Here is a 25,251-nt window from a genome sequence, read left to right as displayed (position 1 = left end):
GGAGCAGGAGGCAGAGCTGGGCTCCACCCAGGAGCCTGACAGGGCTCCCACAGGGCACGGGACCCACTCTGCTGTGCATGAACTCCTCCAGCAAAACTACCTCTGTAGCTGGTGCCCAGGACTGGCTCAGAAATGTGCTGTGTCCCAGGAGGGGTGCCTCTGGGTCTGCTCCAGAAGGCTGGGTGGGGAGGCCAGGTGTGGGTGCTCTCCAGGCAAGGGAAGCCCACCAGCCGTGACAAGTCTGAGCCCTGTCCTTGCTGTGTGGCTGTCGCATGGTCTTACCTGGCTCTCTGCACTGAAAACAACCAGGCAGGAGTTTAAGGAGCTGCTGCTGAGCTGTTAAACAGGGAGCTCAGGGCTCCAGAAGTGCTTCATGTTGGTGTTTCTTGCAGCCTGGCTTCACTGCACCGCAGGCGGGAGGAGAACACGACTTTATCCCTAAAGCACCTACCCCTTTCCATGCCTTGGCTGGGGAGGCCACATCTGCACAGCTCTGGACCTCGCTCTGCTCTGCAGGAGCCCCCATTCCCTGTGCCAGGCTGGGGCTGGCAGCTGCACCGAGTTATCTCATGGAAGGCTGCGGTTGCCTGTGCTCTGTGGTCAGAGAAGGAGTGGTGCTCCAGGGTGGAGACCCTTTCTTCGTTAATGCAGGCACAAGGAAAACATTAATGAAATCCATATTGGCAGGTGTTTCAAAACAATAGAGATAGAATGTTTTTTCTGCTGTGCCTAGACAAATAGGTGCACAACAATTCCTGCTCCTCTTACGTCACAGTAGCAAACAGGACCCAAGCACCTCTCTGAGTGCCCTGGAGATTGTTTGGAAGGGTTTCAGGCATCCACAGTCATAGAATTCTAAAGAATTCACAGTCAGCTAGAAGTCTAGCTGACCACAACTGTGAATTTTCCTCTGTGGCTCAAGAAAACAGTGAATTAACTGCATTGGATAGATTTTACAGAGAGATGAACAGCAAAGAGCAGGCGTGCAAACATATGCAGGTATTTTTTCTGTTTAAGCCACACATCCACTCTTCATTTTGTGTCATCCATAGAGGAGGACACTTGGTCTGTATGAACCTCCTCTCCCTGCTTCAGGGATTCGCTGGACTTGTGTTTGGCTTTAAGCCTGAGCATGCCACAGAAGAGTTCCTGAGCAGAGAGGACTTCATATTCAGGCAGGTGCCAGCACTTTCCTTCTTTATCAAACAAAGGGACTTCATATTCAGGCAGGTGCCAGCACTTTCCTTCTTTATCAAACAAAGGGACTTCATATTCAGGCAGGTGCCAGCACTTTCCTTCTTTATCAAACAAAGGGAAAGATCAAATCAAACCTGAGATTGCTTTGTGGAACCCATTTGTGATTTTTGAGTCCGATCCAAAGGTCACTGAAATGACCTCCAATGGGAATCTCTGCTGATTTCTCTGGTATCCCAGACCATGTTTCTAAAGAAAAAGCTGCTTAATACACATCAGACCTCACTCTTGAAAGCCACTGATCATCTGCATGGTGGATCTATGTGTCTTGTGCATGCCCAGTATGAAGATGTGGTGGAAGCAACTGGGGTGTGTTCTTCTCTTGGAAATGGAAATTAAACTTTATTGAACTTTCAGAGAAAATAAGGAAGAAAAGAGATCACAGTATGGGGAGCTGTGGTGGAGGAGGAGGGGGCAGCTCTTTCCTACAGAAACACCTTATCTCACGTGGCTTGGGTGCAGTTCCACCACTGAAAACTGCCAGCACGGATAACAACAACCCCAGTGAGACCAGGACAGGCTGCCAGGTGTGCATAAGGCCACACACCACAGGTCTCAAAGACATGAGCTCTGTGCAAGGACAGAGCTTCTCAGCACCACTGTAGGTCTTTTATCTGCTCTGGGACTTATTAGTGAACACCTGGCTAGCACTTTTGAGATAAAAAATTTCATATATGAGGGTATGCATCAAGGATAATATTACTGTAGTGGAAAAAAAAAATTCCTCTCAAAATTATACTGAATAATCCAAGGCAGCTGGTTAAAACAGTGTCAAAATACATTTAGAATTACAGACTCACAGCATCATATGGGTTAGAAGGGACCTTGAAGCCCATCTTGTTCCAAACCCCTGCTATGCTCATCTGGGCATAAACTGCATGGACAAACCTCCTGGAGGAAAGAAAAACTACAGGAGATGATAGGAAAACAGTGGTATGTCCTAGAGGAGCTCTCCCAGCAGCTTTTCTCAGCGCAGTGATTCTGCTTTAAAAGCCAGCAGGGTGAAAGATTTTATCATAGAGGGTCAGAGAAAACACTTCAATTTCTTCTTGTAAATTCTTCAGTGATACACCCTGGAAAACACTGTTTTTTTGAGGAGTAGCTATTTTTGTACACTGCAAAATTTATACCAAACCTTTGGCACAGCTGCCTCAAGTTTTACACTACATAAACATCTATGGAATGGGAAAAATAACCCCGAGGAAATCTGAACTTTAAAAGGCACAGGAATTTACTTAATCAGTAATATGAAAGAAAAGGTGTAGCATTTTTTTGTTTTGCTATTAATAAGTGCCATGCCCAGCTCAGACAAAACTTCCTGATCTTTACTTGATCTTTACCTTGAAGTCAGAGATACCTTTTTTTAAAATAATCATCCAGGTATTTATTTCAAGGTATTTATTCATCAATGTGATCAATCTGGAAAACAGTAAATGCTCAGATATGCTGTCTGCTCACAAGGCCAGGTTGGATGTGGCTTGGAGCAGCATGAGCTAGTGGAAAATGTCTTTGCTCTTGGCAGGGCATGGAACTGGATGAGCTTTAAGACCCCTTCCAACCCAAACCATTCCAGAATTGTGCAGATTGCACCTTCCATGTTACATCAAGGTCAGCAAAATGTAGAAAGGGTCTTTGAGTGAGATGGCTTGAAGGCACATAAAGTTTTGGTGCTGAGAGAAGGTCTGTTCCCATTTCCTGGAATAAGTGAAAGCACGTATCTTCATGCTTTTGCATGCTGCACTTCTTCACCAACATAAATAGCTGTGCTAAAGTACCTCAGAAGCAAACAATGCAAGCCCTAGGTCCTGTAGAAACACCACCACAACTCGAGCACAGAGCCCCCCTGGGAGGTGTTGTGGGCAGCTCATGGACACACAGCTGTGTGGGGTAAATGTAATACTCTCATTCCATTCCGAAACTCAAATCACAGCTCAGTGTGTAGCCTGTGCTGTGGGTTTTGCCATGCTCAGGGGATTTTGGTGTCCAGAAGGCTAAAACCAAGGCCTGTGAGACCGCTGTTACCCTTTGCCTCTCTTGTGATAACAGCGGTGGAGGCGATGTTTGGTCACTTACGCAGGTTTCTTCAAGGTGTTGACAAGCTGCGCGTCACATGTCAGAAAACCTGAGTGTTTATTTTCCACACCAACACGTCATCCATTTTGCACCAAGGGCAGCAGCAGTGCTGCTCTGTGTGAGCAAACTGGGACTGGGACCATCCCCGCGTGGCCACACCACGGCACTGTCCCCTTCCAGCCCAGGGAAGGCCTGCGCCACTTCCCTGGCCACTTTGGACACTTCCCTGGCCACTTTGGACACTTCCCTGGCCACTTTGGACACTTCCAAACTGCCATCAGGACAGGCTGGGGTGGCTCCTCAGCCACACTGGGAAGTGCTCCCCAGTGGGCTCAAGCACAACCTCTCAAGGCCACTGCAGGGAGGGAGCTGAGTTCAAGTCAATTTCTGTAGACACAAGTTATGTGTGCTGCAGATACAACCATGCCAGCTACTGGGAAAATCTTCCATTTTCCTTTTTTTAAAACTTTTATTTGTGATGCCAGCTGGTGGAAAGGTTGAGTTGGTGAAGCACAACAGTGTTTAATGGGATCCTTTTCACTTTAATGTGTACAAGCTTTGCCACAAGAGGAAAGCAAACAAAAAGCCACTGGTGATAAGGAGCTTCCATGGATATTTATCCAAGTGATTTGTTTAGGTGGAGGCCTCTCTTTATTTGTTTTCCAGAATCATGTTCTTGACCTTTATCAGCATGAGGAATTATTTTTTAATTCAAAACACCTCATTCATGCTTATCTCTGAGATATATGTTCCATCACAGCTTTTGCCATTGTGGCCTGTGAATCAGCTACCAACCAGGCAAATGGTGCTTCCATTTCCAGAGTGGGCATAAATAACCAAGTGGAAATTGGACATTTAGAGTCTGAGTGATCAGTCTGAAGTGAATTTGTTGCCTATTTATTTGTGTGAGCTGTGCATTTAATGCACGGTTCCACAACTGCACCAGCACACACGGCTGCACTCTGGAAAGTCCCTGGGGAACACAACAGCCTGAACACTGCTGAGCTGGGAGCAGAAAACAAATAAATCTGCTTTCGGTGCTTTGTGTCTGCTCCTGGGCCTGAACAGGCTGGTTCTCAAATGGTGAGGGACAACGAGGGCTGCTCTGAACGCCTGACCACATCCAGGAGCTCTGGCACTCAGAAGCCATTAGGGAGGTAATTTCTTATTGAGCAATGGGATTACTTTATGTCTGGGCAAAACTTTTGATCTATAGTGGTAAGAGATTTTACCACCGCCCTGCAGCCGGGTCCATTCATCACAGAAAGCAGCACACTGTCACTCTGTGCAATAATCTACAGAGGATCCTGTGCCCTGAGTATTCTGCACATCTATTTCTGCATCTCATAAAGGATGCACCTGGTTGGGAAAAGGGATGTGAGGACTACAGAGCTATGGGGCTGCTCATGCTGGAGGGATGACTACAACTTAATCTGGAAAATGATGGCCAAAAAGGCTTGATAGATGCCTATGAAATCATGTCAGACATGGAGAAAGTGGATAGGAATGGCCAGTAGTCAGCAGGCAATTTGTCTCATCCAGTACAAGAAGCCCAGCACATAAAATGAGGCTAAATTTGGCAGCTCAATCATCAGAAGCTGGTTTTCTCTTTTTTCCCCACAAGCTGTATTTAAGCTGTGGAGTTTATTGCCACAAGATGCTGTAATCTGCTAAAAGCATGCCTAGGCCTTAAAAGTCACTGGTTGTGTTCATGGAAGAAAAAAAAAAATCCACTAGGGGTTACTAAAAGCAAGACATCACGTCGAGGTCAGAAAACCCGTAAGCAGTAAATCATTAGTAGTTAAAACAATATTCTGGGAACATATCTCTAATTACTGATGTGCTTACACAAAGTATCTGATTTTCTCTGTTCCTGGGGAAAGGCAATGGGTACAGGTGAAAATTTGAACTTCCCTGGCCCAGCTTTTCTGGTAGTTTTGCTGCCTTTTTTTTTTTTTTTTTTTTTCCATACAAAAGCCTTAATTCTGTTGGTTCAGTGAGTCTTGTCAGCTCACCTAACACCAGAGTAAATTGTGCAGGGGAAGGCATGAAAACTAGCTGTGCCCTTCCTCCCCTGCCTCCCAGCTCTGCCAGCTGCACCAAGGAACTGTAAAGACAGATGATTTAATCTCACAGGAGTTTGCTGGGAATTTGCTGGGAATATTGAGCGAAGAACTCTGCTGGGCATGGCTAAAACCACTTTTGGATGCTGGTGGTGCTGTTCTGGTTTGGAAGATCCTTTGAGTTTGGGACCAAGACCTTCAGCAAGGAGATGGATTCACTCAGGAAAGCCCTGAGAATCAGGGTGCTGCAGGTCACCAGGGAAAGACCTGGGGAATATGGCTGCAGTCTTCAAAATCAACTGATTTATTGCTGTGGATCCACAAGGCACATCCTGAAATTGTACTAAATCTACTTCTTCTGAGCGTTTTCAAAATAACCAGAGGCAGAAATTTCCTCCATGGAACTCTTCAGCATATTATTTGTGAATTAAAATACTTCTGAAAAGTAATTATTTGGGATAAATTTCCCAGCCGTTTTCTTCAGTGGACTAAGCATGGCATTAAATTACAGGGAAGCTCAACTATTATCTCATACTTTTCTTTTTTTTTTTTTATTATAGACTTTTTATCCACATGAATGATAAAGAAACTACAACAGAGTTAAATACCTTTTTTGATAACAGTGATTATATTCTTAATTACACTCAATATTAAATTGTAAAATATTTCCAGAGGAGTACAATCGTAATTCATACAGCAGGCAAAATACCAGAGGGGGGGAAGGGGAGAGAGGGAGAGGGCTGTGAGAATCTCCAGACTGCTTTTAAAAAGCACTGTGTATGGCTAACGCTGCTCTATCCATCCTTCCATCTGTCCACCCGTCCATCCAAACGTGGTTCTGGCCCATCTGGTGAGATGTTCATTTCCTTCCATAAAACAATCACTATTCCAAAGCAAAAGGTGAACTGGCAGATGTTGTCAGTGCCTGTGGCATTGAAAGGACCAGCAGTTCCTTTCACAGCTTATCTGCACGATTCAAAAGCATTTATTTCTTCTATCAAGCTCAATAGTCCTTCTAAAAACACAAAGACTTAAACTTTGGTACCACCAAAAAAAAAAAAAAAAAAAAGAAAAAAATATCAAGGACAGGCATTTTTTTTGTTGTTGTTGTTTTGTGTTTACTAATAAATGGCTGCTACATTCTATTTGACATGGTTGTCCATGATACTATGAGGTCACTTGTCCTTAGGTTCAGAGGAACCTGATTTTTTTTTTTTTATTTAGATCCCCAAACACTTCCATTTCACAGTCTATATACAAGTCAGGTTTCTGACTGGGTTATAACTTATAAGGTAACAGCTGCAAAAGCTCCTGTGCTTCTGGGAGTGGGGAAAAAAAAAAAAAAAGAGGGAGAAAAAGAGAAAGAGAGAGAAAGTGTTATCAACATTAAGCCAAAGTTTGAGAGAGTGACAGAATTATGACATTTATTTACAACCCTTGAGAAAGGGATGCACGTAGGTCACCTGCTCTACCAGCTCTTCTTTTTCAAATTCCCCTATTTCTCGTGGACTTTTTTAGTCAATCCACAAGCCAGATTTTCTGGCATAACACAGTAGCAGGGCTACCAGCTTTTGGCTTCTGTCTCCAATCCCTAATCTTCTTCTTTTACCAGGAAAAAAAACCAAGAGAATGTAATTTAAATGTTAATACTTCAGCACCCAAAACTGATATATCCCTGGTCACTGATGATACAGGTGGTGTTTCTACCAAATCAATCCTTCCAATAGACAGTCCTGAAAAATGCAGTGTTTGGTTTAGGAAGCCCTGCCTGTGAGCAGCAGGATAATTGCCTTCTATAGGACACTGAACTACAGTTCTGTGAGACACCCAAAATATGCTATGTACTGCTTTTTCTGGAGCTAAAGGAGTTCCATTGAGGGCAGAAAAACTCCTTCCTACCTGGAGCATGAACAATTTTTTTGCACTCTGAATGCCATGGTGTTTCCTTCCTTCCTTTTACTGAAGGTACCTTGACCTTGATGACTTTTCAGTGTCAGGAAAAGCACATGCTCAGGCAGTTAGAGCCATGAAATGGTTTGGGTTAAAAAGAACTTTAAAGATCCCTTCATCCTACCCCTGCCATGGGCAGGACACCTTCCACTATCTCAGGGTGCCCAAGCCCCATCCAATCTGGCCTTGGACACTTCCAGGGATGGGGCAGCCACAGCTGCTCTGGGCACCTTCTGCCAAGTCCTCACCCCATCACAGGAAAGAATTCCTTCATAACATTTAATTTAAAGCTACTTTAATGTTTAATTTAAAGCTACTAGTTTGAAGCCTTTGTCCTGTCACTGCAGGATCCATGGGTCAGCTCCCAGCACGACATCCCACCCCAGTGAAGCCTCATAATTTGTGCCACGTGTAATTTACCAGAACCAGCCCCATCAAACAACAGAATGATCCTCTTAATTCCTGCTGCAGAGGAGCACAGGCAACCAGGCCAAGTGGAATTAAGTCCCTTTTTCACAAGCTCACCTTTAGCTTTTGCTGAGGTGTGCACCGAGCTTTTCTTTCCTGATCAAGCTTGCTGCATAGGGAATCTGGAATGACACAGAAACAGAGACACTGCTCAAGCCAAGGTTTGGCTAATGAAACACCCAAGCTGGGAATCCCTGAAAATGAAATGTTTTGTTTTTCTTCCTGAAAATAGGGAGGAATCGTAGGAAACAACACCTTAAATATAAAGGTCCAACTATTTATGAAACCTCAGGGAGGTTGAAGCAGAAATAAAATAAAAAATGGCCGGAATGAAAACAACAGATAGAATCTTAAAATTCAGTGAAAAAGATGCATTCTGATGCTTTGTTTATATCAGAAGCTGGCAAAGGATAAAGCCACCTGTGAGATCATAAAAATCAGCAGTGTGTGTGACAGATCAGGCAATGCACACTGATCCCTGCACAGCCACAATACAGCAGGTTGGGAGCGTGAGACTTCGTGTATTTATATCCCCGTAATTAGGAAGTTCATAATAGTTATCTCCAACTTGCACCAATCTGAAGGGAAGCCACTGAAGTGGAACAAATAATTAAAGAAAAACAGAGAACATGGGCATATTAGGGAACACAGTTATATTTAGAAACAAAGTGGGATGATGTGCTCATTGGCCACTGGGAATGCATTACAAGGCTGCTCTTCCTCAGTGCTGGGCCTTTAGAATGCAACAAAACTAAATTGCTCTGAGATTTCCCCATAGCTGGGAATCTAAGTGGCTACAAATTCTTTGATGATGACTTTTGGAGGGACTGCTGGAGGAATTCAGACTGGGAGATCAAAAAAATTCTGCGTCTCTGCACTCCTAGGTGCTGCTGCACACTGAGCTGACCTGCTTCTGCTGCCAGGCACTCCAAATAATGTCAAATATGCTACTGCAAGCTGACAATTATGTCAGGATCAAGGCCTTAACCTGCACAAACAGCAGAAGCAGCGGATGGGCAAACACAGAGAGTTCAAGCAACCTGCCCACACACCTAGACACAGTGAATTTGTGTCCGTATCCCCACATGCTCCTGTACATCCCTGTTTTGCTTTTAAGTACATGATTCCCATCCATGATGAGGGTGTTTGTGTGAACTGTGCCCAGCACACCTCTGGGCTGGGGTAAAGCATCGTGACTGCAAAGGCATTGAGAGACTTACCCACCCCTGCCCACCTTAATAAGGAAAAAGAGGAGGGAAGGATCGGGATGAGAGGAAAGTGAGAGTCTTTTGAAGCTGAGGAGCTAACCCTTTCATTTTTTGGGAAAGGAGGTCAATCTGGCTGAAAGCAGCAGCACAGGATGGAGCAGTGTCTGTGGCTGAATGAAAGCAGAAGTCTTTCACAGGGGCACACTGCTTCCCCCCTGCACAGCCCTGGGAAAAGGGATATGTGAGTGCACGAACCACTGATGACCAGAAAAAAACAAGATTCCAGGTGTTTTGCCTGACTACTCTTATAATCCCTTCCCTTGACAGAAGATAATAGGGATCAGGAAGCTTGTGGCCAGATCCCCCCAAGAAACAGAGCTGTCCCCTCCACCACGTCCCCAAGCAGAGCTGCCTTCAGGACACGGTGCTTGCAAAGGCTGCAAAACTCCTTCCCAAGCTGCAGCAGAGATGGGGGTGCAGGGGAGCTGCTTCCCTGATCACCCTGGCCATGGTTTGGATGCAAAAAGGAGCCACAAACAAACTGCACAAAAAAATCAGCACGTTCCAGCTGGGACCTGCTGGGACCAGCTGATTCCTGCCTCTCTCCCACTCACCAAGGCCAACTTGGGTTTGCATGGCCACAAATTATATAGGACACCTCCCAAGCTGTACTGACCTAGATAATACAGTGGGGTACGTTCTGTCAGAAATTAACTGTTCTTAATCCACTTCTCCGCTATATTTGGCACACTGGTGTCTTTCTAGTGTGTGTTGTTTTAGCTGATCTCCTGGTAATTGATGGCAGTGGGAGAGGTGGGTGTTCGACAGGGAAATGACTACTTTCTCCATTAGTTAAATCGCCTACAATGTCATCTTCTATTTCTGTCGTTGTCAGAGCATTTGGTAACTCCGATGCTGTGGTGGAAGAGGATTTAGGGCTCTCCTGGCACCACAGTCCCTCTCTGTGCATCCATGGGGGCTGCTGTGATGAGGGCAGGACAGTACCCAAAAGGGCACAGAGATGCAAGGGGTGGCCCTTTTCAAAGGGTGCACAGAAATAGCAAAAATGAAGGCAGCTGGGTTTAAAGCAGAAAAAAACAAACACCAAAACAAAAAAAAAAAAAAAAAAAAAAAAAACAACAACAACAACAACAACAACAACAAATAAACCCAGTTTTCATGACCAGGTCCACATTTGTAGGAAATACAATGAGAGCATATCTGAAGAGAATCTCCAATAAAAATGTAATATGGACACTGAATCTTTTTTCCTACTGGCTGAATCCAGTGTAGTCCTGGTACTCAATAGGAGTCCCATGTGCATTCCTGGAACACATCCCCATTTGTTCTACCTGGAAGGAACCCAGTCAGCAAGCCTGGAGCCTGCTGCATGACTCGAACCAAAGCACAGGGAATGGAGGACTGGGGAGTAATTTCTGAAGTCCTGTCTGATCCCTGTTATGCACATTCACATATCAAAGCAGCTTCAGCTTCAGCCTCTTTCTGGGGCTTCAGCTCTGCATCCCATCTCTGACAAGGTACACGATTTTACATCACCCTGCCTTCTGTTGCTTAGAAAAACTACTTTGCACTCATACAGTAGCTGAGGCTGGCTTGTGGCTCCCTGTATATCCACACCCATTTTTGATCTGAATTTCTGCAGATTCTAAAGGAAAAAAGCATTCTTCTTAAATTTCTACAAGGCATCCTTTTCTTTAACATTTGAATTTACTGGAGAAAGAGGCACAGCTCCATCCTGTACCATGGCACATCCACATCTGTTGTCAAGATACAAGTTTTGCTCACCTGTCTTAGAAAAAAAAAAAAAAAGCCAACAGCAAGAAATGAAATTCTGGTGAAAACAGCTCACTTTCCTGTAGACAATCAGGGATGATCCTTTTGAGGACACAGAACACAGCATTCCAGCAATGTTGTTTTGCCTGTCATTATGTGTGTGCTGTGAGCAGGCACTTCAGCACAAGATGCCACTCAAGAAATCTGAGAGTCATTCTGCTGAACAACTGTTTGCATTCTTGTCAAGGACAATCACCTGAGCTGCACCACTCCAGGCCAAGCACAGAAGTCACAAATGGCACTGAAGCACTGCCATTTCCCATTTCCTGCTTTTGAGAACCAAGATCTCCCCACACAGAAATGTGGGTACTTCTTGTTTGGATAATGAATACATTAGTTGCACAAAAGCACCAGCTTTCCATAAACAATGTAAAGTAAGAATTATAACTACTGGTGCTCTTCTGAATTATAGTGTGACCCCGAGGAACAGGCTCTCATGCCTGTGAAGATTTACCAACATTTACCACATGGTAGATTTTTTTTCCCCCTTCTTTTAAACGTTCCTTGTCAGTCTTTAAGGATCAGGGTGAAAGATTATGCAGATATGGAAATCAGATTTGCAGAGAGATAGCTCCTGATTTATTTTATTGCCTGACTCCAAAGAACAGAGTTGATTTAAAGGAGCACTGAGAGCAGAAAGCCATAAAACACAGAAGAGTTCCAGATGGATCCAGTTCTGAGCTCTGAACATTATTATCAGCCCAAAGTGAGGTTGGTAAGGAGGAAATCAGTTCATGGGAGCAAAACCTAATTAAAATATCCCAAACAAAACCAAACCATCATTTTTCATGCAACTCAGAATGACAAAAGCCTGCCTGAGTGTTTCACATTTCTAACACACCTCAGAAACCTGTCATTTTTACCTCAATGTAAAATTAGTGTGATTGATCATCACCCAGTGATCTAAACCACCATGGGTGATGAACACCACCTGAGCTTGGATGATCCTCAGAATCTCAGAATTTGAACCTTTCAGGTTCAAAAAGATCTCTAAGACAATTGAGGCCAACCATTCCACCAATGCCCAGCTCACCACTGACCCATGTCCCCAAGTGCCACATCCACATGGCCTTTAAACCCCTCCAGGGATGGGGCTCCACCTCTGCTCTGAACACCTGACCTCAGTACTTGACAGTGAAGAAAATTTTCCTAATATCCACTTTAAACCTTCCCTGGCACAACAGGATCTGCATGCAAAATCCATATTTTATATATGATCTCCACGTACATGCCCTGCACTCAGCCAATTTGGGAGACAGCACTTTGCAAGAGGAGGAACAGATAAATGCATCCAGGGGTTTAAGATACATTTTCTTGTTAAATATGACGATTTATTGTTTCCTAGCATTCAGCTGAGAACCTGGCACAAACAGGTTGCAAAATTTCCTTGCAAAACTTCAGGTAGCTTTTTCAGACACTCTGAAAACTCTGAAAACTGAAACACTGGAAGTTCCACCTGTACATCAGGAAGAAATTCCTTACTGGAACAATCTGCATGGAGAGGTTGTGGATCCTTCCTCACTGGAGGTGCTCGAAATTTGCCAGGAGAACTGTTCTGAACAATGAGCTCTGGGGGACTCCCCTCGAGCAGGGAGCTGGGACTGGGTGACCTACAGCGGCCACTTGTAGCTATACTCATTGTGTGATTTTCATCAAAACTAAGGACCACGCATCAACCCGCTGCTCCAGCAACCCACCGAGCCAGGCTGCCTGCCAAGAACCCAACATCCAGCAGCAAAGGTGTAAGAGAACAGGACCCACCCGTTTTCCCAGCGACCCGAGCCTTACTCCTGGCTTTCAGAAGGCCGTGGGATATTATTATCTTTCGATTGCGGCTCGGGCAGAGCAGCAGCAGCAGCAGCGGGGTCGCTGATTGAGCCTCGCTTAATTTAAGCCGAGTTTGGAGCGCGGGTTCAGCGCGCCCGCCGCTGCAGTGGCGGTCGGCGGGCGGCAGAGGGCACCCGCGGGCCGCGCTGCGACGGATCGCTCCCAGAACGGGGAAGAATCTCCCCAAAAAAACGGGACAAAAAGCAAAAATGCAATGATAATTGGTTGATAGTTTTTTCTTGGTTACATTCAGCTTCTATTACAGATATTTCCGAAACAGCAAACACGCTGGGTCAATTTATTTTAAAGTCTGATTGCTCAGATTTTAAAATTCAGAGTGAGTGAAACGATCATTCTGGAAAAACCTACTTCTGGTACCCACAGTTACAGGGGATCAGGAATGAGAGAATCATTTAGGTTGGAAAAGCCATCCAGGATACTCAAATCCAACAATTTTCCCCGCACTGCCCAGCCCACACTAACCCGTGTCCCCAAGTGCCACATCCACAGAGCTCTTAAATCTTTCCAGGGATATTCAGGAAGGACTAATTTAAGTTGTATATCTTCAGCAGTGAGAAGAGCCAAAAAAACCCCCCCAGAAAAACCCCAAAAACCTAACTCCAGGGAGGGGTATTTTTTGTAAAATAATTTTTTAAAGCAATTAAGTCAAGTTGTGTGGCTAGTTCCATCAATAAATTTTGATCTTAGTACTACAAAGCATACACCTATGAAGGTCTATGTAAAACTATGACTTCAGTATGAATGAAATGCTTCTGCTTTTCTCTTTGTACTTCTATGTTAATAAGAAAATTAGGTTAAAGCCCAGTTAAAGTAGTAGTGCAGCATCTCATGTACAAAAAAATCACCTAAAAGCACCAGTTAAAAACAAAACAACACCAATTAAAAAAAAAATCAGAAGCAGACACGTTTTTGTGTATTCTGCACCAATTCATCCATGCAATAACCCTGGAAGGCCAAAGTAGTTCTATCATTACCACATTCAGTTCATTAATCTTAATTCTAGATATAAACATACAAGATATATGCCCACAAATGAATTAAAGCCACTGCAGGGATTATCACCTCAAAAGTGCTGACTCCATTTCAGTTATCAGCCAAGACATCTCTGAAGATTTCTGCACCCATTTTGGCAAACACGCTCATTATTTGCAGCAGTCTCTCAGTTTTTCATACAAACATCTTTTTATCAGTCTCACTGATCACAGCCTGCCCCACAAATATGAGCATGAACACTTACTGGTGAATCCACAACATTTCCATTAGTAATAATTAAACTAAGGCATATATAGGGAGCAAAGAGGTCCTCAGTTGTTGGTGCAGCACATTAAATATTGCAATTATTCTCTGTAAATACATTCAGACAGCTCTGTTTAACGATTAAATGACTCTTAGTCTGTCCATAGCACAAATCAGTAAGTGAAAGGGGTGTAATTACTTGATAATATTTATTTTCCTGCCCAAGAAATTCAGGAGAACCACCACAGCCGGCTTGCTGGAGGTCTGGGATATCCAATTCCAGAAACAACTTCACCACAAGGCCACAAGGTGAATGGCAGAGGTGATCCATTCTCTCCCTGGGAGGCAGAGTTAGTTAGCTCCAACTTCAGCTGACACAAGAGATAAGGACTCGGGTGGGCCCATAAACTTTGTGCTTAGAAATTCTTTGCAGCAGGAAATTCAACTGGTGACCTGCCTCAAGTCCAAAGCAGCAGAGAAAAGTGCTTTTCAGGATGGCATCCTAATTAGAATTTTCTGTGACAACAAAATTCACAGGTCAAGTCAAACTTCCTGCCTGTCATCGGGACACAAAGGGGGGACGCAGTAACGGCTGAGCACATTAAAGGAAAAGAGTGGAGACCAGCTGCAAAAAAACACCCAGAGGTATTCTGGACCCGAGTTTCCTCCACAACCTCTTTCAAACACCCTCCATCTCTCATTGAAATCTCTGCAGTCAGCAGGAACGGGACACGTTCCTCTAAACAGCTCTAAAAATAAGGCCAGTCCTAAATGCCTCTGAACATCGGAGCACAAGTTTGACAATCCTGGCCTTCAAATTTACTTTTATGTCCTAACCCATCATTTAGAAAATGACAGTATCAGGAGGCTGGGCAATGCCTCCTCTGCACCGTGACAAGCAGAAGGAAAATTTCAATGGGGGAGCACAGGGCTGATTCAGAGAAATGGGGAGGTTTGCCAAGCTTGCCTCCAAAACAAAACCCTGTTGAACAATGTCAGAATGAGCACAGAGGAAGCATCAGCAAAGCAAGCGTCAGTTGACAGCCTCGCCGTGCCCTGCTCTTGAAACCACACTAAGCATTCACTTATTTGAGTGTGGAACAGCTTCTCATGCTCCAGCCCCTTTGCTTGCACCAGATTAAGAAAGTCAGCTTTTCAAAACAACACAGTTGGATGTGATGATCTAGAGCTGCACTAGCACACAGGCAAAATCCCTCTTGGTTTTAAAAAAAACAAGCGAGAGACCCAACAGTAATGTGTGCCTGCACTGAACTGTGTTTTGGCAACTTGATCCTTTACTGCTGAGTTAAGCACTTCTTCTAGTGTCTGAAATGAGAAAAATACACATCCTAAGGTTTATTTTCTGGTGAGAAGCAGGGATTGAGCAGATTCCCTAGGCAGAAACATTCAACTGCTCAAAGTTTACTGATTCACTCCTCCCTGCTCCTCTCTGCAGAAGCACCTCTCCGTGTTGAGTCAACACATTTTGTTTAGTTGAAACATGAAGACCCATCTGGTTACTGTACGAAAGTAAATCTCCAGGTAATTGGGCTCCAAACCAGCTCAGAACTGCGTGTTTACCTCTTGCTATATATAAGGCAATAGGAGCTTGGTAATAAGGCAATAGGAGCTTGGTGGATCTACATGGCTCACAAAGGAAAAACTGAGGTTTGCACTTAAGAAACACAAAGCAGCAGCTCAAGACAATTTTACCAGAGAAATTAAACTTACGATTTGTAGCTGCTGCACCATTTCTTCTCTGTACGCCAGCTCCCGCTTCATCTGATCTTGGAAATTGTCTGTATGAGGGGGGGAAAAATGTAGGTGCAATAATTAAAAAAGAGACCAGACGGCAGAATTGACACCAATCAAGCTAAACCAAACCCAGTCACTACTGAGGAATCACAAAGCATTACAAAAGTCCTTCGCTCAATTAAAACATGCACCTAACAAATATGTGTCTAATAGGAGACACCACTGACAGCACAAAAAATGTGCAAAAATTAGACTTCGCTACCTCGCCCATCAGAAAATGTAGGATGCTAAGTTTGTGTTGCTAGCTTTTTTTCCCAGGTATTTTCCTACTCAGGCGAGGCTCTGCAGTCATTAGTCAAAGTTTTGCAGGCCCTGAAGAGAAGAGCAGAAACTGCTTTCTTTGCTTTGGCATAAATCTGTTGACATCAACAGCGATGTCCAGCATGTGAGAGGAGAAAGCGTTCAAGGATGCAGGGTTTGATTTGTGGTTTGTAGCATTGTGCTGACGGCTTTGAACAAAACTGAAGCTCCATAAAAAGTGACGTGGGATTTGGAAGGGAGAAAGTCTTTGAAAGAGAGATCCTGGGTTACAGCACAGGCTGGCCTTCCTGCTCCAGTGGATCCTCCTTCCCTGATTTTCCTCCTAACAGACAAAATTTGTTAGAAGATTAACTGATGCTCCGTGTTCCTTAACATTCCTGTTGGTGGTGGGAAAAATAAGAATATAAAAAAACTACTGACAAGAACCACAGATCTCCAAGAGCTGCCTGATGAAGGTCAGGGTGCAAACTGAAGAGGAAAGAAAACCCATCTGAACCACTACAATTTTGATCCAGGTAACAAGCCCGTCCTGGAAGAAAAAGCAAGGGGGCAGAGCTCTGTCCCTGTCTTAAAAAAGAACTTTTTCCTCTCTGAATGGTGAAGTTGTTGTTTAAAAAAAAGGAAGCATGGAAAGAGCAATGAAACAGGGTAAGAGTGAGAAATTTTGGCAAGCTGAAGCCCTCAGGAGTCCAGCATAACCACATTGAGAATGATCTGGTGACATTATCTCAATGAAGTTCTCCAGATTTCCAGTAAATTCCCAGAGAACTGTTAAGCCTGTTCCCGGTGCTCCAACATGCTCAGAAAAATAAGCCAACAAAAGTACAGCAGATTTACAATTCCTCTTTTCCTAGCACCCCCAAAAAACCACGCAGTATAAAAAGGTAACTGCCTCCTGTCCTGGTCAATAAAGGCTGATAGTTGCAACTGAGGTCCTCCAGCTTCACTCTGGGTAGGCTTTAAGGAGAAATTCCTTTTTTCCCTCAACACTTTCCTCCCAGATGCCTCTTCATGGGCTCATCACCTCTCCAAACAAACAGCTCAGGGATCTTGCTCAACCCTGCACAGCAAATGTCCAAGCTCACGGTGGAGATGGAGTGTTAATGGTAGGGACAGTGTTTTTTTTCCGGCAGCATTTACCCGAGTCCAAATGCTCACAGACAAAGCCATAAGCAGTACCCAGGAGAAAAGATATGAATATTTAAATAGCTTTCTTAACACAAAATTAAATACTTTAAGTACCCAGACTGCGTCTCCGCCATTTTACTGCCACATTGTTTAAAAAATGCAGACGGACACAACGCGGAGCAGCCGACACGGAGGGCACAAACCATAGCAGGGCTCCAGGAGAACACACTGTCACTATGCAAAAATACTTGCATTTTTATCAGGACAGCAAATGCTTTGACTTTCTAAATGTGATCTGAATTTTTAATATTTTTTTTTAATTTTATTTTAGTGATCTCTGCATTGAGAGGTCTCAAAAGCAAAGGTAAATTTCTTTGCTGAAATTTATTTCACCTGCAGCTTTCAAGCACAACAGCAAGGTGAAAAATACAAGGTCTTGCTGTTTTATAAATTATCTCAATGTTTCAAACAGGTTCAAGAAGCCACAGAGAAGACTGCAGCATAACTCTGCTAAGAGAACTTGCAAATAAGCTCAGTTCTCATTTAACAGTGATTTAAATGGGAGGAGAACTCTGAAACCAAAAAGCATTTACTGCACAGCCCTGTTGTGAGTAGTGGCTTGATGCTGTGAAGGTATAACACCCCAAATGTGCTCAGTTCCAAGTGGAGGACCCGAAAGAGGTGACTCTAGAGCTCACTGCAGGCAACCTGACAGAAGCATTTTCCAGAGCCAAATGGTGATGCCTTCCACATCTCACATGTTGCCTTCCAGCTGAAACAGGGGTGAGCTTTCATTCAAAATTTAAATTTTACCTCAACTTTCCTTTAGCTGGATCTCCAAAAACTTCTCTCCCTGGCTCCTCCCTGCTCAAGAAACCAATACCATTCTAATACCTGACCTAAAGCAACAGCCCAACAGCAAGAGCCTGGAACAGGCCCCCTCTCTTGTGATAGAACATACAATACAATAGAGGACAAAACACCCTCAACATAGATTTACACTAAATTGCTTTACAAAGACTCTTTTTTTCTTGTTTTATTACATGCGGAGGAGGGGTGGGTTTTTTTGGTAAATCTAAATCTGTAAATAGGCTTTACGGTCACTTGTAGGTATGGTTTATAGCACATTATCTGTTTTCTATTTTAATCCTGAAGAAAATTGACCACTACTTTGTGGTACATTGAAACCACATATTTTTCAAGCCAGCATGCAGCAGTCACCACTTCCTTGGTCGGCCGTACTTGTTCTTTTCTTTTATTTGAATTGTATTTCATGTGGTTTAATTGCAGTGTTTATTTACATGGCAAAGACAGAGCATTAATTTTACTGTAGAAGAACAAAAGGATAAATAAGAGACTTGAATGGCAAAAGTCCAAGATGCCATTTCACCAATACCACACAGCAGCATTTTGAACCCCACGAATTATTTGAAAATTACCTCACTCCCAAACCCAAGTAATGACTGGATTTATTCTGAAGGATGAGGTTATGCTCCTTTCATTAATATCTGTATCATGTCAAGTGACTCTTCTTTATGGATGGAGCTGCCTACATATTTCAATATTCAAGACAAAGATGGAGTCATTCCCAGAGTCCTCACACTTCCTTGCTTCCCTGAACTTACCTATCTGATGCTACAGAAAGGGAACAAGCAAATTTTCTTTGAACAATAGGAAAATGCTATCTGTGTTCCCTCTTTTCCTGGTGGGATCATCCTGATCCAAGTGGAATTCCTCCTGGAAAAATCTGACTGCCATTGCTGCAGTGTCATTCAAGAGATCCCAGCCAAGGGGTCTTTTTCCACATCCCTGTACAATCAGCCCAGCCTTCTGGCAGCTTCCCAAAAACCCTGCTCAGTGCCCATTTTGTTTTATTTGAGATGTACCCTGCACACTCCATCGCCTGGGCAGCAGCACCCCCACTCAGCGGCCGGGGTGGAAGGGTCATCTCAAATGGCCTCTCCCGATGGGAAAAATCCAAGCAGGAATTTCTACTCCTTAAAAAGGCCAGATCAATTCTCCAGCATCAGCTAGAACCTCCTGAAAATGAGTATTAGGAACCTCCTGAAAATGAGGATTAAGCATCTTGTCTTCAGTAGCCCCTGAGGTGCTGGCTGAGACACCAACCTCACTGTACCCCGTGAGGATCCAGATGTGTTCCTGTTTACTCACTCTAATCAGTGCTATCAAAACTAGTAGAATGCATACCTAAAAAACATCCAGCTTTGTGTTTTCCCCACAAAAGACCCTGCTTGGGCAGCTGCAGGGGTAGAAAAGGACCTCAAAAATCACCTCATTCCAACCCTTGGGACGCCTCCCACCATCCCAATTTGCTCCAAGCCCTGCCCAAACTGGACTCAGCCCAACTAAGCCCAAGATCATGGCAGCAAAACTGAGAACCTGTCTCATTTTATCAGCCTGGCAGCAACCAACCACGTACACACACAACACCAAAACCACAGATTTTGTGTCTTACTGAAGACTGGGAAAGACGCGTTTCCTTTCAACACCTGGAATTCCTGTTCCAGCCTCCTCCGTAGGTCGATCTGCTCAAACAGAACCTTCTGGAGTTCCTCTAACAAAGAGAAAAAGTGGTTTTGATAATCTGAATAAATAATTCTTGAAAGAACAGTTGCAGAGCAATTCATTACTCTAAGACAAAATATTTTAGTGCTTATTAAAAAAAAAAAAAAGTGTTGCATAGACCTACCATAGATTTTGTGCAGAAAGCCATGAATATAAATCAATGTAATATATTATTTTAAAGTATTATATTACAGTGTCATGTATTGATTGATATATATGCATTAATCTCAATTATATCCACCCAAAGGTCCATATATTATTCATATGTTACTTGACAAGCTTAAAATATGGCACAGAACAAAAGTGCCCCCTATTATCCTCATATTCTATTAAAACAAAGAGCAGTTTTATAATGTAAGAGGCCTTATTTATTTTACCTTTCCCCATATTTTCCACATCCTTCTTCAGAGAATGAGGTGAATTAGTTTCTTGTGTGTGTTCTCCTTAAAAAAAAGAAAAAAAAAAAGTTATTGATTTACTGATAGTGCTTTTTGTCAGTGCTGTCCTTACTACTCATCTGCTTCAGAGAATCTGGAGAGGAAATAAAAGGGGCAAAAATATAAAGAAAGAGTAAAATCGAGGTTTGTCTACAGACTTCTGGGTGCATAGAACAAATATTTGTGAATTCGTATTTTCTCTAGTTCAGTGAACTATCTGCCTACAGCATGGAATCTTGCAGACAACATCTGATGTCTCCTTGATATTCTTCTTGCTGAGCTGATTCCTCCTTTCCCTCTAACCCCTCTCTTGAAGATTCTTATCAGAGGCAGAGAAAAGGGAAGATCTTTCTCTACAGTCTCATCTCTTCTCCTCTCAGCGGGAAGCCCGTGCTCTCCATCCGGGCAGGACCCTGTTCCAAAATCCACAGGAAAAATGCCTTTTTGCCTTCATCAGCTCTTCAGCTTTATCATCTTCCAGAGCTCCATGGCATGGGTGTGTTGCAACTGGATATAATTTATATCCAGCTGAGATAAAATTGACATTAGTGGTATTTGCATATAAAGGATACATCTCCGGGGTCAGCCAATTGAGGGACTCCTGTCTTTGGTTGCTCACATCAACTTTTAATCATATTATAGTACAGAATTTTCAACGTAACAGAAGTTGGCTATTTCCAGACACATGCATGTTACTTCCTCCAGCCTAATTTTTAGTCTACAAATGGAATTAAATTAAAAAAAAAAAAAAAATCACAAGTTGTGAAGTTCGCCTGAATGACAGCCTGACTTGAAAACTGAACCTTCCGACGAAAGGTGTTACTTTCACTATCCTCTGCAACTGCACAATTTTTCCTGTGACTTCTATGAATTGCTTCTATAAAAGCTTCCTTCCAAAAATTTTTCTTTTGACTTCTATGAATTGCTTCTATAAAAGCTATGAAAAACTTTTTTAAAAAAATAATACAATATCACTTTAGCTGAAATTGATGGGAGAATTTCTGTTATTTACAGCTGAAGTACAAATGGACCCTCAATAATTAAGAAAATATTTGGTAAATAACCAATTATTGAACTAATTGGATTAATTCTTGTTTTAGTCCAGCCAGTAAATACACATCATTAACTCTGCTGATAAGTAATCACAAGAGATATGTATATAAATATATTAATGTGTTTATGTAGTTAGAAGAGAGGTTTATGGAGAAAATACCTTGGGTTTTGATGTTTCATTTGTTTTTTCTTTTTTAAAACATTAAATCCATAGCACTGAAATAGGTCATCGGACAACATACAACAGCTACTTTAAAAATTATTGTGTCATCACAATAGGCTAATTTTAAAGTTGAATTGGAAAGTCTTGCAACAGATGCAGTCAGAAATCTTTTTGCAAAGCATTTTTTCCTGTTTTTAAAAATCAATGCAATCCCATATCCAGTAAACCTTGAAGTTATAGCATATGAAACCTATCCAATAGCTCTGCATTTTAGCATCTCCACTCTCTTAATTCCTTAAAAAAAAGCCAAAAAGCAACCACTCATTCAGACACATACATTTACACAACTGGTATCTGGTGCCAGCAATTCCATTTCAAAAACTCATTTATGTAACATGGTGATTTAAACAAAAAAAAAAAAATCATTTTTGTGGGATATTTGGTGAAAATGAAGTACTTTCCACAGGTAAGCTGTCTCACCACAGTAGAAGACATAGCAGGCTTCAAAATATATCACCTTTTGGGCAGTGGTTTGAGGGGTTTCCACAACATAAAATGGATTTGTTGGGGTTTTTTTTTAGCCAGAATTATCCTTTTTTAAACTGGATGGCCATCAAAACAAAATTTTTTTGTCAGATAAATTAGGGTGCACTAAATCAAAAGGGAGGAATTTAAGTTTAGGAAGGGCGAATTTGTTGAATTACAAATACTAGAATATTCCCAACCCATTTTTTCCATTGAGGCGCCCTTTTCTGCATGCTTTATGTGCAGTTTTGAGGGATAACAGACTCATAGACAGAAGGTAACTGGATTTTTCAAGGAGAAGGAAGGGAAAGGGGAAGAGACTAGAGTATGGTGACAATACAGCTCTTTCTCCCTTGCTTGGTTGAGCTCCCAGGACTGTACATTTTGAGGCTGCTGACTCGCTGGGACAGAAAGAACTGCATCAAAATGAAGATAAGGGCATGTAGCATGAAGAATAACTTCCCCAGCATCTGCAGCCTCCCTACTAAGCTACTGAAAAAGGCCTATTAGAAAATCCACCATGCTTGCACCTGAAATAAGTAAAGAATGGGAGTGGAAAAATGGAGGTATTTAAAGGCCAAAGACAGGACACATTTAATTATTTTAAAGAATTGCATTTCTAAACTGTTTTCTGATGTTTAAAAAAAATATTATTGTTAATGGCAGTAATAATCAGATGTGTTTCACCTTTCCTGTCCCCCTGAAAATAATAATCAGGGCCCTGCTCTTCTCCATTTTTCCCTACTTTCCCAGAGGCCTCATCATGCATCGTGTACTGTTCTACCTTAATTGAAAGGGAGGAGGTATTGAATATTTAACCAGCTTCCCTTCTCTTAAATGTTAATTAAAAGCTAAATAGGTGTTTAAAAACAAACAAACAGAAACCCAAAGAATTTTAATCAGTCTAAGAAAAAAATCACTTTCCCTCTTAATAGCTCCACCATAACTCTCCTGGGCCTTGTCTGCACAAAAACTTGCAGCATTTACAGCAGCAGGACCAAAAGCTGTGCCACCCCTATGTATGGACACGGAGATTTCCTTTAGGAAAGACTATTTAAGTTTGTTCAGGAAAATCAAACTGTGCCTCCCTCATCTCTTGGATAGGGGGAAAGAGGGTGAAATATTTGCAGGCCACTTAAATTTCCTCAGCAAAAGCTTTGGGTGCCTCGGTTCTTCCCCACAAGCTCGGGTGCACAGACAATGTTTTTCTGGAATAAAGGCACAAATGGCTTTCTTAACCTGGAGTGTGAACACTGATGCTCAAAATTGTTCAAAAATTGGCACTGTGAAAAATAGAGGTTCCAGGGTTGGACGCTGGCACCTCAGCTCCTGCGGCACCGCCATTTTATCAGCTCTGCATCCACTGGAGCAGCTTAAGATTTGAATTTTTAACATATAGATCTTTAACATTTCTGAACCTATCCTCCTCAAAAGAAATGCACTTTGCCCTTACTGTAAAAAAAAAAAAAAAAAAAAAGCCAAGCCAGACATAGCCAGGTTACCCCCTCATGCTCTGCCACCTCCTGCAATCCTTCCCCAGGAAGCTCTCAGAACAGTTTCTGAAAAACAGCTAAAAAATATTCCACTCAGTCCCAGAGAACTCAGCTACCTCAATGTCTAGCACAGAGCATGGATGGTCTGGGAATATATATACATACATAATTCCATTCTCCCATTTCTATGCCCCGCACCTGGTCCCCAGCTCATGCCCTCCAAAATCCTGACCACACCTGAGGTTTCAGATCATGTAATGTAGAACCATCTCCTCTTTCTCTTGTCCACTTCATCCCTGCCATTCCTGGACAGCCACTGTGCTTTGCAGAGCCTACCACATCTGCCAAAAGCTCTGCACCTCACCACTGTCACTGTGAAGCCCACAGCACTCCTGGTCCATTACAACTTAAACACCCACTAATATCTTCAGCTGGAGAGAAGTGCTGTCTGCAGACACAAAGATCACAGCAAAAAGTTGCTGGTGTCTTCTGGATATAAATATATAGATATATACATTTATATCCACTTAGAAAAAAATATAGGCAGCTGCAAACCAGCAGACTTTCAGTGCTCCAGAGGCACCCTCTGCATCTGAAATTAAAGACCTAAGACATGCAGAGCTCTTGCGTATGTCCTGAAGAAATTCTAAACTTACTGAAAATATTCATGCATCCTGTCTATTCATGCTACTTCTGGGGGGAATAATCAATAGGCTATTCAGGAGTTGGCAAAATATGCCTACTTTAGGAATAAGCATTTTTTTAAGTGTTTTTGTGTACCAGGGCGGATAAATGTCTTAAAAAATCTGGAGTTTCAAATGGCAATTTGTCCCCAAAAGTGATTTAAATTTAAAACAAACTAGTTCCTTTTTATGCCAAGATAAATCTTCATTTGTAACATCCATTTAAAGTTTAAAACATGAACATCTGATTAAAAAACATCCGCATTGAAGTACTAACAGAGAGGAAAAATAGATTCAGGATTTCAAACTAAACACTCACAAACCTAGGCGTTACCAACCTAAAATGCTGAAATGTTTAAAAGAGATAAGGAATCTGTTGGCTTTTGGTCTGAACCTTATTCATACATCTGAGAATTATTTCATAATTTTATTTTAGAAGCACAAAAGCTAGAAAATGTCAAATTCTTCGTTTGTTTTAAATGGACAGTAATATGTTCACCGAATTCCAGAACATGAGGCTTTAAAAAATGAGCAAAATACACCTAATATTAAGAGAATTGCAAAAAATAAAGAAATTCAACTATGATCTATCCTTTTTTAATGATTAAAAGAGGATTAATAAGGATGCAGTCCTACATCTGTCTGCAGATTTATCTGTCGTGCTGATCCATGTATTTATACACAATCTAATGTACTAATATGCAGAGCTGGATCCCACATCTGAAACTTCATCTTGTAAACTTTTAACTTCTTTGCAAATGCCTTCCATAATAAAATTTAAAGTCATTTAACTTCTGTATCCAATGCTGTCAACTTATCCCAGTTAAGACTATACAACCATCCAGCCTCCTGCATAGTAAACGCCGGGCTGTTTTCAACCCTCTATAAAGTATTTTAAATATACAGCAATTGCAATATTAGCAGAGTTGCCCCGAGAATATATTTAAGGGTAAATAAAGGAAACCAGGCTCACCATTTCCAGCCTGATTTTTTCTGAAACTGCCGGCAAAGCAAAGATAAAAAAAAAATCAGGGAAATTGCAGCAAGATTTGAGAAGGTGTTTATTAACACCCATTTTTAGGGCTCTCCTTTCTCAAGAAAATAGATTAATAATTCGATTTGGTGAGGAACAGCTTGCAGAACTCCACTTTTC

The 25,251-nt window shown here is 42.4% G+C and overlaps 1 protein-coding gene across 2 annotated transcripts in view; it reads right to left on the bottom strand.

Moving 5' to 3' along the window:
* Positions 1 to 6,472: 6,472 nt before the first annotated feature.
* Positions 6,473 to 25,251, bottom strand: part of SKOR2 (SKI family transcriptional corepressor 2) — a 31,492-nt gene continuing 12,713 nt past the window's right edge. For both annotated transcript variants that reach the window (XM_077790297.1, XM_077790298.1), the window contains exons 5-9: positions 20,122 to 20,187; positions 19,635 to 19,733; positions 15,686 to 15,753; positions 7,866 to 7,930; positions 6,473 to 6,709 (exon numbers count right to left, since the gene is read on the bottom strand). In XM_077790297.1, coding sequence (XP_077646423.1) covers positions 7,868 to 7,930; positions 15,686 to 15,753; positions 19,635 to 19,733; positions 20,122 to 20,187 — 296 coding nt within the window. In that variant the 3' untranslated portion in view covers positions 6,473 to 6,709; positions 7,866 to 7,867. The remainder of the gene's footprint in view (positions 6,710 to 7,865; positions 7,931 to 15,685; positions 15,754 to 19,634; positions 19,734 to 20,121; positions 20,188 to 25,251) is intronic.

This window comes from Lonchura striata, chromosome Z (genome assembly GCF_046129695.1).
Source record: "Lonchura striata isolate bLonStr1 chromosome Z, bLonStr1.mat, whole genome shotgun sequence".
NCBI classification, from domain to species: Eukaryota; Metazoa; Chordata; class Aves; order Passeriformes; family Estrildidae; genus Lonchura; species Lonchura striata.
The sequence above is the reverse complement of the archived record's forward strand: the minus strand, read 5'-3'. Positions and strand labels throughout refer to the sequence as shown.